The sequence below is a fragment of the Thunnus maccoyii genome, chromosome 22 (genome assembly GCF_910596095.1).
Source record: "Thunnus maccoyii chromosome 22, fThuMac1.1, whole genome shotgun sequence".
NCBI classification, from domain to species: domain Eukaryota; kingdom Metazoa; phylum Chordata; class Actinopteri; order Scombriformes; family Scombridae; genus Thunnus; species Thunnus maccoyii.
The window spans coordinates 310,888-329,956 of record NC_056554.1 but is presented as its reverse complement, the minus strand read 5'-3'; the positions used below and the strand labels follow the sequence as shown (position 1 = coordinate 329,956).

General features: G+C 39.4%; 1 protein-coding gene across 1 annotated transcript in view; it reads left to right on the top strand.

Annotated features, from left to right (window-relative positions):
• Positions 1–16,978: 16,978 nt before the first annotated feature.
• zanl (zonadhesin, like) overlaps positions 16,979–19,069 on the top strand; it is a 33,225-nt gene continuing 31,134 nt past the window's right edge. Inside the window, exons 1-5 of the mRNA XM_042402400.1 lie at positions 16,979–17,353; positions 17,527–17,694; positions 17,789–17,886; positions 17,986–18,064; positions 18,150–18,962. Of these exons, the coding sequence (XP_042258334.1) occupies positions 17,538–17,694; positions 17,789–17,886; positions 17,986–18,064; positions 18,150–18,962 (1,147 nt within the window). The 5' untranslated portion in view covers positions 16,979–17,353; positions 17,527–17,537. The remainder of the gene's footprint in view (positions 17,354–17,526; positions 17,695–17,788; positions 17,887–17,985; positions 18,065–18,149; positions 18,963–19,069) is intronic.

Below are 19,069 nucleotides of genomic sequence, written 5' to 3'. Positions count from 1 at the left end.
TCAATAGGGGAATTGACCACCTTCTTCTCAGTTTTCTCTAATGAAATATTTTTACTTGATCAATTATTTATTGCCCTTCATATTTATCTTCATCTTAAATATCTATGTTTACCGCAGGTGCTAAAATGTTATGCCATTAAGTACTGACAGCCCTGTTATTTGTACAACTGTGTGTGTGTGTGTGTGTGTGTGTGTGTGTGTGTGTGTGTGTGTGTGTGTGTGTGTTTGTGTGATTTTCTATTCCTATTTTTTGACATTTTGGCCTAACCTCACTTCCTGGGTCTGTTTTAGCGTTAAAGGGGTTAAGTTTTAGGGTCAGGGTTAGAATTCAGTATAGCTTAATTTTAGGTTATAGATTGGGATTAAGCATTGATGGAGTTAGGGGTGAAGAAATGTATTATGTTATTGAGGGACCTCACAAGTACAAGTACAAAAATGCCATCAAACAAATTTACTAATCACATATGAAGTCTCTGACAACTGATTTTCTGAAAGTACTGAAACGACAAGAAACCAGTAGCTACCTGGTGGTAGTCAGTCTAAAGTCTTATAGATGCCTTTAGGTAACTGTATTGTAACAGTATTGTCCTTTAAGGCAAGTATCAGATTGGAGCATTTGTCTCCATTTCACAGATAAAGCTCAGCAGTGTGAGCGTCACTGCTGAAGGAGTGAACAGAGGTCAAAGTGCAAATGGAAATTTAAGTCAGATTGGTTGCTATGGTAAACAAAGTTTGACAACAGTTTGTGTCTAAGTAGAACACTGTAACAAAGGTGATGATGCTGAAAATGCAAACCCATAAGAAGACAATGACACGTTTTACCCTACAAAATCTGATGGAATGTAAAAAGTTACACATCAGTGAGTAGTAGTAGTAGTAGTAGTAGTAGTAGTAGTAGTAGTAGTAGAGAGTTTTTTTGGTTCTCTTGCCATTTGCAGTCCTTTGGATGACAACATCACAGAGATGTTCATTAACGTTGTTGGTCCAGATTAAAGGACGGGTTTGCAATGTTTCAAGTATGTCCTCAAACAAGAGTCAGGTGACCAAATGAACATTGAAATCATTCCTCCTGTTCATACTGACATTTAGAAGATCCCTTCATAATGCCCTTACAATGTAAGTGATGGGAGCCAAAATCCACAGTCTTCCTTCTGTGCAAAAAAAATTCCAGTATGAACAGGAGGAATGATTACAGCGAGGAAAACCTCTTTCAATGTTCATAGGGGCACCTGACTGTTGTTTTACGGCAGACTTGAAAAATTGTGAACCTGTCCTTTATGATGCGCAAACAATACAGCCATCAAATTGATGTGGAAATTTAATGTACACTGTCATCAGAAGATGATTCCACATGCTTTTTGTGACCCTATAATTTTTTCTCTGGTATCAGTATCAGGTCAGCTTTTCCAATTTCCATTTCTACACAAGGAATACAATAATCCAACAAATGTCATGAACTTTACCAAGCACAATAAACAGTAATCCTCTGTTGATCTGTGCTCATGCAAAACTGATACTGACAATAATGTTTGATGTTTAAAGGTTCTATATGTAGAACTGTGAAGCAATTTACATGTATTAATAGTTTTGTTAATAGTTAACATTTGTAACATAAAAAATGAAACCCTCCCCGACTTTCTCGATTGTCTGTATCAAACCCTATATACTACTCAGAGCTTGGCAAGAGAAAAATCTAACATACAAAGGGGAGAGAATCACTGTGGATCACCATTACTCACCAACACTGCAGAAGAAGAGAAGGGAATACACAGTCATCAAAAAACAATGGAAAGTCAAAAAAATCAAGTACCAAATCATAGTGTATCCCACTATGCTGAAAGTCCATATCAACAGTGAAATAGTGGCCTTCAACTCTGCTTGGGAGGCAGCTGAGGGCCTACAAGGCCAGGGGATCACCATGGAGCTATAGGAAGAGGAGCGGCTCAAGAAAGATCTGCATTGCCTTGGGTGGACAGCAGACAGTGCGCGGAACAAGCGCACCCGAGTGGACCGAAAGACTTTTCGTGATATGGAGGGACTGCTCAGTGAACCAAATGGTTGTGGAACTTTCAGCCACATTGTTCATGTGATAACAGGTGGTTTTATATGCAGGGAGATTGTGCCCTCTGTCTCTGCTCAAAGATGGTCTCTGCTGTCAGATGTGAATGTCCTTTCTCTGACCGTCCACTTACTCCTGGTCGATGACCTCTGACCTCTTATCAGTGGATGCTGTGAGTGGTTTTGGTCTGTTCACAGACAACTGATTTTGTCTGTGTCTGGTGTTCATTCAGTCTCTTGCCCAGGGGTCCTTGCTGTTCCACTCATGTAGTGTTCCCTACAGCTGTCACGTGTGATGTCATGATGATGTCATACACCCCTCCAGTCTTCCTCTGTTGACTCCTTGTGATCTGGAGACTCTGGCTAAATCTTCTGACATTCCAGTTATGTAGGGGAGTCTTACTAGCATACCCCTGATGGCAGAGGTGGGGGACTCGAGTCACATGACTTCACTCAAGTCAGACTCAAGTCACAAATTTGAGGACTTGAGACTTGCTTGACTAACATTGGTAAAAGACTCGACTTGACTTTGACTTGATATTCATGACTTGAGACTTGACTTAGACTTGAGACAGATGACTTGAAAGAAGACTTTTTCAATTCAATATTTGCATTTTTCTAGATATTGAGAAGTTACGTTTTGGTTTTGAAACATGATCGCATATGATCGGATTTATCAACATATCTGTCCTGCTGATTTCTAGTGCAATGCATGCAAACCTAGGAACCTACTAGGATGCGGCAGACCAGTGGAGGCCAATGCACAAGTCAGCTATCATGGAGGGGGCTAGTCCAAAAATAATAAAATACAGATTTAAGGATAAGGAGCCTCATTTTAAATTCGCAAGTACAATGACAAGCGCAAGGTGGTAGGTCTGGCATGCGGACTGGGTGGGCATCTCTATGCGCACCTGCTATTTTTGGTCCATGTATGTGCGGTAGCACGACATGCAAAGGGCTGAGTGAAGTTGAATATAGATCATTTATTTAGTGGGTGTGGTGATTATTAAATACTCTCTCATCCCATCACATCACTGCTCTCTTAGCTCTGAAACAGTTGTGCCAATCACAGTTGAATGTGATAGAGACAGCTCAACAAACAAAAAGTTTTCTTCAGGAAATGTCTGGATGGTTCAGAGTATCATGACATGAACACACATCACCCCAAACTGCAGCCAAAGACAGATTGAGTGTGATTTTTCATCAGTTAGTTACTATAATAACAAAAGAAATAAAAAATAAAGAAGCTGATTTGGTAAGGCTGTTTATATGATTATATCAGACCAACGCTATTTCAGCAATAATTCTGATGTATCTCACCTTGTACATGGTCACATAGTTTAGTAATTAATGTTACACAACTGTGTTTGCATCGCAATGTGTTTCAAGGATAAAACATGAGACGCTACTTTGGCTAAAAAGAAAGTTGATGAGGCTGGTATAATGATATACATGTTCATGTGTGATGAGGTGTGTGTGGTTATACTGTATAAGCCTGGTGACATCAGGTGATTTAATCAAGGTAAACATAGTGATGTCATGCGTAACGGCACTGCGCTCTGATGCGGCACTTCTCAGAGGCTGCGGATTTATAAACATATCTGTCCTGCAGCACTCAGATGCTGCAGGGATTTAATGAACTGAAGTAGAAGCTTTTCATACAGTATAAACAGCTGTGGACAGCAGATACTGTAAGAATCATTTATAGATCAATGCAGACTGACTTACTGACTTTCCTGCTTTAACCACAATAAACGTTATGATCTGTGCCGGTTGGAGAGTTCGTTCAATTAAAATGAATTATATAAACTTATAAAAAAGTTATTGCAACATGTCTGCAGCAAGTATTTAGTTTGATCCTGTTGATAAAATCACCGAAGCAGCAGCGGATTGATGTGCCACAAATCGACATGGTTCTGAGACATCTGTTTTCAGGGCAACGTCTAGGTCTGCAGCTCAAAAATCAGTGACACAACCACCACAACATCCAACTTCATCTGTCACTACAAAACCCACAAAGAAAGGTACGTGAATGTCTCTTTGTAGCTAACTTTTGGCTGGTTTGTTTACAGCTTTAGAGCTATAGGGCTATAGTATAATTAAGAGCCCCACTCTCCATTGTTGTTCATTTAGGAGGCTTGTTATAGATTGCAACAAAATGTCAAATATCAGCAAGATTTATAAGGTGTTAGCAGGCTGAAAAAAAGTTTTCATTAATGTTGAAAATAAAACTCAACTTTTCATGACCACTGTCTCTTAACTGATTTAAATACGGAAACTGGGGTAGATCATCAAAATTTCATATAACTTGACTGGTCTTGCTTGACTTATAGACTTGCTTGTGACTTGCACATATGTGACTTACTCCCACCTCTGCCAGGTGGCTCTCAAAACAACTAGAGCAAACATTTGACAACTTAGCAAACTGCATGCACTGAGGACGACCTGAGATGCGACTGAAAGAAGCTAGTAAGTGAGCCTTAGACATTAAAAGAATAATTCCATCATTTCTATCAACTGCGATAACATTGTAGTTACCAAAGTATATGGACTGCACTTATAATACACCTTTCTAGTCTTCCGACCACTCAAAGCACTTTACACTGCATGTCAACATTCACACACTCATGGCAGGGGCTACCACGCAAGGTGCCAACCTGCTCATTAGGAGGAGTATCTAATGCATTCACACATACTCACGCACCAATGGCACAGCCTTTGGGAGCAATTTGGGGTTCAGTATCTTGCCCAAGGAAACTTTGACATGCGGACTGGAGGAGCCGGGAAACGAACTGCTGTTCTTCCAATTGGTGGATAAACCGCTCTACCTCTAAGCCACAGTTGCACAAGTAGAGACCTAGGAACATGGTGACAACACCACATCAAACATCACAACAGGGAAAGTAATGTGGAATAGATGTTCTACTGCTTTATGTTGTGATGTGTGTTGGTCTAAGGTCACCAGCTTGCAGTGTAGGCACTATCCATAAGTTGGGGGTGAGGGGTCAGCTGGAAGCACGAATGGTAGTCTAATAAAAGGCTCGAGTTACTGTATGTTTAGTCATAGTATGGTATTGCTTTTGCTCCGGAATAAATATTTGAACATAGGAAAATGTATGGGTTATCTGACACATTAAAATGTCCCAGATAACCTATAATGAGAGCCAAGCCTTTTTTACACACCTTAAGATACAGACGATGCTAAAAAGCTGTGTCCATGTGATCAAAGTATTCTGTTTATTACGCAACAAGCTCTAAAATGTCTTAAAGTACAAGTTCTTATTTGTAATATAGTGTTTGATGGGCATCCCCACCCACCCTGTAAACTGCTGAGAGGTCAAAAAGCACACATAAACACATAAACACCTTTAAACTCACACTCAAAGAGAACACACCTCGTCCCTATCTCTTACAGTTACTCATTTACACATTTTGCAACACTGAGTAATGCAGCAATTCAGCATTCACATCACCCACTCAAGACACACACCCTGGTTTCCACACAGCACCCCCCTAACCCATCCTAGCTCTCTATATAAGGTCCTCTGCTCTGTCCCTCTATCTTCTCTTGCTAACTAACAGTTAGCCATGGATACATTCAAGTTTCTAATTCTGCACTTATGGCTGTGTGTCTGCAGAGCTGGACCACAGACACAGCTCAGGTGAGCCACTACCCAACAGCTATCATGTTCATTATGACAAATCAATCTTGTTTGAAAATTTTTATCAAAATTTTCATCATTGAAAAATCATTTTTTCATAATCATTTAACCTATAAAATGTCAACATTAATAATAAACAGGTTTGCCTAATGCCGAAAACAATGCCTTCAAATCAATTATTTTCTCATACTAACACTACAAAAATCAAGTCAGTTTACACATCATATGAAAAGTAGCAAATCTTCTAAATGAACAACTAAAACTGTAATATCAAAAGGATTAATGATTAATTGTTTTGTCAGTCCATAAATCAATTAATTTGCTAATTATTCAAATGACTGCATTATGATTGCATTATTCATTCAAAAGAGTGTCTGCAGTATTCACTACTGATTTTATTTAAAGGATGGGTTCACAATTTTTCAAATGTTTCATCCTTGGTGATATCCCCTCTTGAACTTGTAGGTTTTCGTACTTTACTGTAAAGGGAAACAAACTTTAGCCTGAATCTGTTCCTATGTCTTCCTCAGCCTCCACAGAACATACAAAGACAATGGTAAGTTGATTGTCTTCAGCACACTTTAACACAATAAATTAAATGGCAAACTAATGTAACTTTGAATATAAGTATAACTTGGATGGCATGCTCCCACAGAGCTGAGCCAGTAGCACAGCATGTGATCCGCTGCATCAACCACACTGTCCTTGAGATGGTTGTGGACTTTAGTTCTCAGACACTTATACACTGCGCACCTGTGTTATGAGTAAACACAGCTTAAACATTCATATAGCAACCTATAGAAAGCCATAAATATTACTATATGTCATCACAGCAACAAGCTCTCTATACCATTTTATTTTTTTGCAATATTTGTTTGTGGAAAAACTTTCACAATCACACTTAATTAAGAGACCATAACAGCCATAATGATTTCAATGAATGTTATTGAATAGGCAGAATGCAACATTTTTGAATTGTGATTCAAAGTGAGTTTTTTAATAAATGCAGGTCAAAATTAACCGATAACACTCTCTATGTATGAAAATGTGTACCAGCTGCACAAAGAACTTAAAAAGTTTAAATATTTCAATTTTTTGATATTCACATCACATATTACACATTAACATTTCAGGCTAAAAATGTGTTTGAGGTGTTTTTATTGCTCTCAAATGTAAAAATGGGTCCACTGTGAATAGTATGTAAGGGTCAAAGAGTAGCAGCCAGTGTCTTATGGATATTTTTTTTTTTAAATATTCCCTCAAAAAGAAGTTACAAATTATCAGAGAATTAAAAAAAGAAGAAATTAAAGAACAGTGTTCTTTGTAGTTAAGATGTATTCAACATTATCTTTAATGTAAATGTGATTTTAAGTAGTGAGGGCATTAATAATACACCCCTGACTTCATAGTGTCCCCTCCACCTCTGAAACCAAACCCATGCTCATCCATCCATTGAAGATGACACTTGAAGATGACAAAAGTTTTGCCCCTTTTGCCTTGTAATACCTAGCTAGGTTAGTCAAGCCATGCTTACATTAACATATAGTGATAATTTAGTCTCCACTTTACCGCAGACTGTTGACCTGGCAACCCATGGCCTTGCTGTGAGGCAGCACTATTAATACCAGAGCCACCATGAAAATCCTTAGAAAATGTATTTCATTTTGACTCATCTCTAAACTGATTAATTATCACATTAACCTAGTGATGAAATTTTATCAGTTAGTAAGTTGAATAATTTATCTCACAAACCAAACAAAATGTTGGCAATAACTACATTTATAATGGTGGTAAATGATAAAACATTGTATTACATTGTCAGTTTTGAACTAATGCATCTGCCTGTGTTGTGTTTCTCTAGCAGCAGTGCTGACCTCCTGTAACTTTAACCAGGACAGTGAGCCGTTCTGCAGTTTCAGTCAGGACAACACAGACAGCAGTGACTGGACCCGACACAAAGGTCCAACCCCAACACCTGGCACAGGCCCCAGTGGAGACTACCCTGATGGAAGTCAGTTCTGAATGCATGGTTTATTTGAACCATTTCATTACAATTCATGAATAATTACCTCGTTCGTAACCAGGCCATGACTGGGGTCAATTTGGAGTTCTAGGATGGAAACACTGAATTCCGAATCATGATAAGATAAAAACATATCATACTTCTGTCTCGATCTGTCCGCAGAGGGATTCTATATCTACCATGAGTGTGACAATGTGTCGAATGGACAGAAGGCTCGTCTGCTGAGTCCTGCCCTCTCATCATCAACCTCTCAGATCTGTGTCCAGTTCCAATACTACATGTATGGCTCTGACAGTAAGAATGTGTTGAGAGTTCTGGCCAGGACGCCTGGCAGTGACAAAGAGGTCTGGAAGAAGACTGGTTTCCAGAGTCCATCCTGGCTAAAGGGCTCCGTCACCGTGTCCAAACCCAGCAGTCAGAGCATCACTGTGAGTGTTAGCAGGTCACTGCAAATGTTGCTTTAACAATCAAACATGGAGACATATAACTGAGCAGCAATATGGCAACTAGGATTCATCTGGTAATTAGATCATGAGTGGAAAACGTAATTAAAATTTTTAGTATTTGTTCAGACCTCACTGTTAACGATTTAAATCTTGAAATTTTGAACACACAATAAAGTATTACTGACAGGCGTGTTGCATTAAAATAGTTAAAAGGTAAATCTGAAACAACTCATTCTGACATCAAGGCTTTTAAAACTAGTTGTCTTGTCTGGTATTTCTCTGACATCATAAAATAGTCTGTGTCACTTTGACAGAAACTGTATTGGTAACAGTCTTATTATGAAAAAAAAATCAGAACTGGAGTAATGAATGAGGAGGGAAAAAAATCACACATTTTCTAAGAAATGTATTGTAGTGTAAATTCTGATACATAATTGCCTATTCATTTTATTTTGAAATTGGTATAAAATTCAAATGGATGTCAAAATTCAAATGCTGAGATAAATGTATAAAAGTTTTTTTTTTAAAATCCACATCCTCTTGTATAAATTACTTAGATTATACAATTAATATTTACCTAGAGTGGGTACATTAGATAAGACATAAATGTTTGCAGTAGCATTTACAGTATATAAGGGTTCAATTTTTGATCTATTTAATTTCAAGTACAGTGTTTTTGTCCTCGTCTTGTATGGAAATCTAAACAAAGTAGAGCAGTTGTTGTTGTTTTTTATTGTTAATAGTGATGACTTCATAATCCATCATCATCCATAACAGTGCACAACAATTCTTTGCTTGGTGACAGCTCCTTATCTGGGGTTTGAAGCCTCTCTTGCCATTCTTTGTAGAGACTTCCACCCATCTCCTCATCTCCACTGTCCTCTGCACTGCCACCACTCTCACAACCTGGAGGCTTAAATAAAAATGTCTGCCTTATCAGTCTCAACTGATGTTACCAATTCAATCACTTCCTGCACAGTGAATCTTTTATGAGAATTAGCCATATCTCACTTACAACACCTCTTCCCCTGCACCTGCCAGGAAGACTGATAGCGGCCAACTGCAACAAACCAGACATGAATAAAAAGTCATCGTGTGTGTGTGTTTTTGTTTGTTTGTTAGTGGTTGAGACACCTCAAAAAGAAACAGAGGTTATTAGTCAATGGCCCCCAACTGAAAAATTGGCGCCTCGATGACCCAACTCCAAATATTTACATGACAGCAGTAGATGGAAACCTAGCGACTGTTTTGGGAAAGAGAAACACAAAGTTGAGCTAAATGAACTGCAGCTTACTTACTGTAACTTGACTTAAATGCCATGAGAATTCATATGTAGTCTAATAAGACTGCAAAGCTAAAATCAATCTATAACTCATATATAGTACAACAGTTTTTTCATACTATCGATCAGTATGATGATGTTTTCCCTCTGTGTTTATAGATTGTATTTGAGGCTCAAAGAAACCTCACTGCTTCCTGTGACTCAGCTCTGGACAACATTGTCATCACTGAAGGAGCATGTCCTTGTGAGTTAGCTGAGCATGACCACACACACACACACACTCACACACTCATTGTTGTATCACTGATTGTCTAAATGTTTTCTCCACAGCTTGTTTTTCTGGCTGTGATTTCGACATTCTTGATGATCTGTGTGGATGGACGACTGAAACTGAAAATCCCGATGTGTTCGGCTTTGGTCAGTGGCTTGGGCCGACAGACACTGAAGGCACCGGACCCGAGGATGACTTCTCAAAGCCTGGATGTAAGTGATTCTTCTTTTCAAAAGTCTGTATGGAATTGTAGTTGACTGTTTTCACAGTCTGCCCGAACGATGCAATCATGTACACAAAAGAACATTAAAGTTACATGAGTTCAGTAAATATGATCTGACTGAATACTGTTTCCTGCGATTTGCATGAATTTGAGTGTTTTTGCAGGCGATGTTCACCCCTAACAACCAATCTACTACCTGCACACATTAACATTAACATTATTTTCCTCCTGACCTTCTCCTTTTTGTTCATGACTTGGTATCATAGAAGCCTCAAACTACGAACTTCATCTTCAACAAACACTTAAACAACACTTACACAATAAAACACATGGATGTGTTTTGCATCCACATTGATATTACAATATTTCTGCAACCGAAATAAGTGTACAGTGGAAACTCATATTAGTTACACTATTACATACAGTTTTCAATGGCATGGGCTTTTTATTATGTAACAAGCTAATTATTTCAACTTATATTATCAATAAATATATTACATAGCAGGGAGAAAAGATGTGTTTTAATTTATATTGATAAATCAGATAACAGACCAATAAAGTTAAGGAGATGATCTGGCAGTTAACTAAATTATCTGCATCATTTTACTGTTACGTTAGCATCAGAGCTTTAGAACATTCTTACCATGAAAACAGCTACAGTAACGCAAAGTAAGCTAGCTCAGCTAGCTGTAAGCTAGTTAATGCAGAATGTAACTGCACTGCACCAAAGATTTGTGGTGGATGTAGTCATGTCTATTGAGGATATTTTTTGGTCATAATTAAATTAAAAGTCCAAATAGAAAATTAAAAGAGATAAAATTAAAGATTAATTTTTGGGAACCTTCTGTTGCTGCAATAGTTTATTGAGGAACATTTATTTTAACATTTTATTATCCTATACTTAGAAGTGCAATGAAAAATTAGGATTTTAACGCCTATTTCCACTTTTATTTGAATACAAATACAAATTATTTTGCTGCCTAAACACATTAACAGTTATATTCTTCCAGACAGGATAACAAATGACTAACTCTACATAATCATAACTAAATCACTGTAATAGTAGTTAATAAAAACCTGTGGCTGTGAGTTGGCAGCCAAATGAGCCATCAGTACAGTCATGTAAAGTCTGTTCTTCTTTAATAGGGGAAATTCAGGTGCTAAGCAGTAATCACAGGGAGCACAGTAGGGAATAGCAAGATAGAAGCAAAATACAATAAGCAAAATAAAACAAGGTAATTATAGATCACAAAAATATTTTTAAAAAACTGTATAAGATAAAATGAAATACAAGACACTAACAAAGTGTCGATGTGTCTAAGTAAGAGAAAAAGTTCTGAGTATAGTGGTGGATCCATTGATCCAGTGGTTACAGAATCAGCTGTGTATCTAACGTCCAGCTTGTGCTGTGACCCAGTGAGCACTTCTGGAAACACTGCGGCAGACCGCTGATCCAAAGCTGTTCTCTGAGAAGTCGGTGCAACAGAAAAATAGTGGAGCTTATGTTCACCTCATGCTTCAACAGTCTAACCCTGTATTAAATCAGGCCTATACATTTTTAGACTAGTGTATTGGGTAATGTCTGTTTCTTATACAGATACACTGTTGTGGAGCAAGCACCCAAGACTTTCACTCGCCTTTATACTTGAAGTGACCAGTGACAATAAACGTGATTTGATTTTGATTTGACCATAGCCTCTTTCACACATGCACTGCAACCCTGAAGTTATCTGGACATTACACCTGGGACACACTGGATGCATGAGCAGTGCGTGTGCTTTTCATTTTGGCGCCCATGTTTCTGAGAACCGCGCACGTCACGCGGAGAAAATAGGCGAGACCTCAAATCTCTAGAATTGAATGCTCTAACCTGGTTAGAGTAGCCACACAGCCCGCATGAGAAGCTGCTGCGTCATCTAGAGATTCGAGGTCTCGCCTATTTTCTCCGTGTGACGCGCATGGTTCTCAGAAATAGACAGGGAACACAATATGCAACAGGCTAGCTAAGCTGCATTATGTTGACTGGGCCTGAATGCTCCGCTGTGAAGCTGGCACTAATAGGAAAGAGGACTTCCTATGATTTCTCATAAAATAAAAGCCGTTTTATTTCTGGTGAAAAGCTTAAAAAAGCCGAATTACTAATGCAGCATACTTTTTGCATCAAGTCCTGCCACCTGCAAACTCTACCTAGGTGCCACCCCACACCTAAACCAGAGTATTTCCAGTTGGTGAGAACGTGTCTGACACAGACAATCTCCTGTTGTGTGCTATATGTGTGAAAGGACCTGATTCTCCGAACATTGCCTGGAGTTCATATGTGAAAACGGCTCATGTTTCTCTGTTGCTGTTTACTCAGGTCTAATTCAATACTTGGAGGTTATCATGATGCTCAGATTAAGTCAGTTAAGTTACGTTAGCCCAATCAGCTGGCCTTCACTGTTAGCCAGCGTCTCCTGGCAGACCCATATGACAACAGTGCAGGAAGACGTTTTTTTTCTCAGTGCATATTTCTACCTAAGTTACTTGACACTGCCTGTTTATTGTTTGCAAGTGGCCATGGTATCAACATAATGTTAGTCATGCATGCCAGCAAATAACAGCTAGTAAAGCTAGTCGCTAATGTTAGCCTCTTACCTGCTGCACTGTCCAATGCATTCTCGCTGTCAAACTGATAGGGAATTGTGGTGTTGGAGTTGTTAATGCTCCTTTCACTGGTGACTTTGTGTGAGAGGCCACATGGACAGAAATGTTAGAACACTTTCATCAAGTTTGCCTTATAAATGGGTGGAGAGGCGAGCAGATGGCTGCATAATTTTGAGCTTCTGATAGCAAGCTAAAACTACCCCCCTAATTCATTAAGTAAAGAAGACATGAAAACCGAACATGAAGACCTGAAGCAGGAGATTTATCAAATACTTTCTGTGAACTCCACACAAATCCATGCCCTCGAAATTGGACTGAATGAAGCAGAAAGACAAATTGATGAGGCTGAGACAATTAACATGGCTATGAAAGATGTGCTGATTAAATCAATGAAGACACAGAAAGCCATGCAGGAAAAACTGACAGATTTGGAAGGACGGTCTAGGAGAAATAATATTCACATTTATGGCGTACCTGAAGAGAAAGAAGGCAGCTCCATGTCTTTATTTGTTGAGCAACTTCTGAAAACTGGACTTGCACTAACAGAGGTACCCAACCTCCAGATCCAGTACACTCATAGAGCTCTGGCTCATAAGCCAGACGGAATGAGCCACTTAGGTCCATAGTGGTAAATTTTCTGGAGTTTAATACCAAAGAAGCGGTATTTAAAAAGGCCTGGGGAAAGAAAATTATCAAAGTACGTCTATCATTCGACCACAACTATGCAACGGAGGCTGTCCAGAAGCACAAAGCATACACAGGAATGAAGGGGGTCCTTCCAGACCCCACTGCACAAGATGTGCATTCACTGGAATTCAGGAACACGCACATACAGACAGATGACAAATTAAAGGAAAAACTGGTACAGGTCTAAATACTTGACCCCTACAGTGAGGGGATCTGGTGGCTCTGTTATGCTGTGGGGGGCATTTTGCTGGCATGGTTTGGGTCCACGTTTCCCCTTAGAGGGAAGGGTCACTGCAAATCAATCGAAAGTTGTTCTGAGTCATCACCTTCATCCTGTGATGAAACATTTCTATCCTGATGGAAGTGATCTCTTCCACGATGACAATGCCCCAATTCACAGGGCACAAAGGGTCACTGAATGAATGAAAATGATGTGAAACATATGCTATGGCCTGCTATCGCAGTTGCCAGATCTCAACCCAGTTGAACACCTATCCCCTCACTGTAGTGGTCAAGCATTCAGGCCTGTACCGGTTTTTCATTTTAATTTGTCACCCATCTGTATGATAATGCACAAGATACAGCGCAAGAGCTGAGGAGGAGAAGCTACTTTATAGAGACACCAGGCCACAGAGCTACAGAGCCAGACTGAGAGATGGAGTGTCTTCTTCAGGCAATGACATGGCAGCGCGCTGGGTAGAAAAGTGTAGACGAGACCACACGTCCAGCAAAGGAAAGATTACAGGAGTTTGAGTGGACACCCTCCAAGTAATGTTTATTTTGTGGCAGTATGTGAAACTTCGTTAGCCCCTTTGTAGAACCAGTGGTGACCACTACATGACTTTTGCCTGTGGCGTGAATCTCAATATAACAAGTGTATGCAGCTTTTTTATTTCGACTTTGAAGGACATTTTATTTATTTATTTTTGGGTTTACTTAGCGATTCAAATAAGGACTGACTGGTAGGGAAGATACCTCCCTCTTGTCTTATTATTTTTTGATGCTGGTATATATTGGGCTAAATAAATTTTGATCAATGCTTAAGACTTCATTTGGACCACCAAATAATTGCTATTGGATGATGTTGGACTAGTAGGATGCGTGAAATGGTGTAATTCACCTCTAGTGAGGGGCCCTCTGGAAGGAGGCTCTCCCCTCTACCTCCCAACAGTGACTCAGGGTGGCGAGGAATCACCTATACTTGGAAGTCATCTGTTTTTCTTTCATTCTTTTCTCTAGTACACGTTGTCCAGATGTTCAAGTCAAAATAAAATTGGTGTCACTTAATGTAAATGGGATGAATAATCCAATTAAAAGGGGCAAAGTCCTGGCTAAATTGAAACAACAGAAGGCTCAAGTACTATTTTTACAGGAAACCCACCTGCCTCAACAAGAACATGAGAAATTAAGATGTTTTGGATTTAGAAATGCATTTTGTAGTTCCTACAACCCTAACCGGAAGAGGGGAATGACTATCCTAATCACAAATGCAGTCCAATTTGAATGCCATAAAGAAGTCAGGGATAAGAGGGAAGGTATGTATCAGTCAAAGAAAAATAGAAAACAAAGTGGTGACACCGGTCCATGTATATGTCCCCCAGAAAATACCAAATGTTTTTTCAAAACTCTGTTTGATATTATTGCCTTAGAGACTAAAAGTATTTTTATATGTGGAGGGGACTTTAATGTGGTCATGAACCTTAGTCCCAATACAACAAGTCTATTAACAAATTAGTGCAGGAAATGGGACTAATTGATGTTTGAAGAGAACTCCACCCCCTCGAAAGGAACTATACACACTATTTGGTACTATACACACTATATGGTACTATTTGTCTATTCCAGAATTTATTATTTATTAATGAATAGTGATGAAAGTCACAGGGTCACAGAGTGAGATACAGAATGATGTCGTTACTTCACAAATTACAAGTAGGGGCCTGGAAGCTGCAATTAGTAGACTAAAGGCCATTAAATCACCAGGTCATCCTGTTTTAACTGGACCCTTAAAGAGGGCAGGGCTCTCCCATCATGAAAGGAAGCAATTATTGCCATTTTACCTAAGGAAGGCAAAGACAAAAAACCAAATTAAAAATTTTAGGCCAATCTCACTTTTAAATGTAGATTACAAGATATTTACATCAATCATTTGCAAAAGATTTGACACTTTCATACCATCAACGAAGATCAAACTAGTTTTATTAGAGGATGTTAAGCACGCAACAATATTAGAAGAACCCTCCATATTGTGGACAATGCTCAAAAAAAGGGCACAAGTATGGTTCTGGTTAGTGTGAACGCAGAAAAAGCATTTGATTGTGTTAGTTAGGTATTTTTATATGAATTATTAAAGAGATTTGGTCTTGATGAAAATGTGATTCGGTGTATTAAAACTATTTACCATGAGCCTACAGCCAGGATTAAGATAAAGTGAAACCTGTCTAATAGGATTCAGTCGGAAAGAGGTTTAAGACAGGGCTGCTGTCTTTCTCCTACTCTTTTTGCTTTATATGCTGAACCCCTAGCACAAGCAATAAGGCAGAATGAAAACTTGCAGGGCGTAATTATAGGGGGGAGAGGACAAATAATTGGACTTCTCACAGACAATGTCATTATTTTTCTTGAACAACCAGATATATGTTTCCCAAATCTAATGAACCTACTAGAAACATATGGACACTACTCAGGGCATAAATTGAATATCACAAAAACACAAATCCTTTCATTTAATTAATCTCCATCCCAACAAATCAGAGATGCATATAATCTGAAATGGAATTCTAAAACAATGAAGAATCTTGGAGTAACTATAACTAAAACACTTTCCAATATGTTTGAAACCAATTATAACAAAATTGATGAGAAATCCAAAAGGATGTTAAAAGGTGGTGTACCCTACCTTTAGTAAATTCCATATTTATAAAAGGAGGAGGCCAGGGCACACTTTGCTGTAGAAAAATAATCTTCTGGGAGCATTTCCAGTTGTAAACATTATTGGTGTGTATGCACCTATACTGATCTTCACCTCTAAAATTTTATGATTAATTTAGAACCACAGTAAATCATATCTCATATCATATCATATCATATCATATCATATCATATCATATCATATCATATCATATCATATCATATCATGTCATAACATATCACATTCAGATTAGCCAGTTCTGAATGTGCCGTACCTTGGCCAAAACCGGCCCAGATATGTTTTAAGATGACTTGGCCACATTGGCTGCATCATATGTTGGCCACCTCAGGCTCACTTCCAGATTAGCCAGTACTAATTGTGCCGCATCTTTACCTATAGTTGCCCAATACTGTTCAACCATATTTGGAAATTCACCATTTCAAATATGGGCCATACTAGGCTCACATCCTGATTAGCCAGTGCTTACTCTGTCGTATATTTGCCAGAACTGGCCCAGATATGTTTAAGATAAATGGGCTACATTTGCTGCATCAAATGCGGGCCACTTCAGGCTAACATTCAGTTAAGCCAGTACCAATTGTGCCACATCTTTACCTAAAGTGGCCCGATAATGTTCAGCAATATATGGGTCATATTTACTATTTCAAATGTGGGCCACAGTAGCCTCACACTATGACAGCCAGTGCTGACTGTGCCATACAATTGCCAAAAGTGGGCCAAATTTGTTGTATAGTATTTAGGCCATATTTGCCATATCATATGTTGGCCACTTTAGGTTCACATCAAGTCAAGCCAGTGCTTACTGTGCCGTATCTTTGTCAGAACTGGCCTAGGTATGTTTTAAGATAACCAGGCCACATTTGCTGCACCATATGTGGGCCACTTTTGGTTTACACACACATTAACTATTGTCGACCAGATCTTTGCCAAAGGTGGCCCACATCTGTTTTGTGTTATTTGGGCCATATTCACTATGTATCACATGGGCAACTTTAGGGTCACATCCAGTTTACACATCGCCAAGAGCACCGCATCTTTGCCAAAAATGGCCCACATTTGTTTTAGCCACTTCAGGCTCACATCCACTTTGTTCAGGCCAGAAGAAGGCCAGCAGTGCTGCATCTGGGTATGATATCCTCAAATATGTGGATGTGTGTTTCCAACTTTGAGAAATGTGTAGTAGAATAAAAGTATTTTCTTGTGGTATAGAGAATCAATCAGCAACATGATGTCTTTATTTTATTGTATTTGTTTTCTTACCTAAATGTTAATCATTTATTTATACCCCTCCATATGTAGTCGGCGCCTACATGTTGATGGATTCTTTTGAGGCTGTCCCTGGAGTCCAGGCTCAGATCAGAAGTCCTCTAATAACTCCCTCCTCGAGATGTCTGGACCTGAACTTCCACTACTACCTGTATGGCACCAGCACCACCATGCAGCTCAGTGTCCACACCATCACCACAGGTAAAGACTGAATTTATCCTAATGTCCATACAGTAAGGAACACAGGCAGCATGAAAATATTTGTTTGTCTTGAATTTGTTTGTCTACTTACCAGGTGGAAGCCTTGGACCTGCTCTCTTCACTGTCAGGGGGAACCAGGGCCAAGGCTGGAAGCCTGCAGCGGCCCGCTACCTGGGAACTGCTGCCATTCAGGTAAGTACTAGAATTCTGTCTGTCTCTGTATGTGTTTATGTGTGCATGTGAGCACATAGGTTTACATTAACTTTCTTTTCACATTTATGTTTATATCAGTTTGTGATTGTGGGTACCTATGGAGAGACTCCTGAGACAGATATTGCTGTTGATGCTGTGTGTGTCATGGCCTGCAAAGGTGAGAATCTGACCAGAGCGAAATTACTCACTGCACCATTAGAAGCATTTGCTGTGTCAGTGACAGACATTTCCATGATTTACAGCTGAACCAACAACTCCTCTACCACCGGTAACAACTCCAAGACCAACTATGCCTAAACCAACAACTCCTGGATTGACCACACCTAAACCGACAACTCCCGGTCCATCTACACCAAAACCGACAACTCCTGGACCAACTACACCTAAACCATCAACTCCTACACCGACTACACCCAAACCAACAACTCCAGGACCAACTACACCTAAACCAATAACTCCTGGACCAACTACACCAAAACCAACAACTCCCGGACCAACTACACCAAAACCAACAACTCCCAGACCAACTGCACCAAAACCAACAACTCCTGGACCAACTACACCAAAACCAACAACTCCCAGACCAACTGCACCAAAACCAACAACTCCTGGACCAACTACACCAAAACCAACAACTCCTCGACCAAGTACACCAAAACCAACAACTCCTCGACCAACAACACCTAAACCAACCACTCCTCATTCAACAACACCTAAACCAACAACTCCTCAACCAACTACACCAAAACCAACAACTCCTGGACCAACTACACCAAAACCAACAACTCCTCGACCAACAACACCTAAACCAACCACTCCTCATTCAACAACACCTAAACCAACAACTCCTCAACTAACTACACCTAAACCAACAACTCCTGGACCAAGTACACCAAAACCAACAACTCCTCGACCAACAACACCTAAACCAACCACTCCTCATTCAACAACACCTAAACCAACAACTCCTCAACCAACTACACCTAAACCAACAACTCCTCAACCAACTACACCTAAACCAACAACTCCTCGGCCAACAACAACCAAGCCACCAAGTATGACATGTCCTTATCAAAGGTTTCCAATAATTATGAATTCATTAACTATTTATCTAATTTTCTTTTCCCTCTTTTTCTTTCTTTCTTTCTTTCTTTCTTTCTTT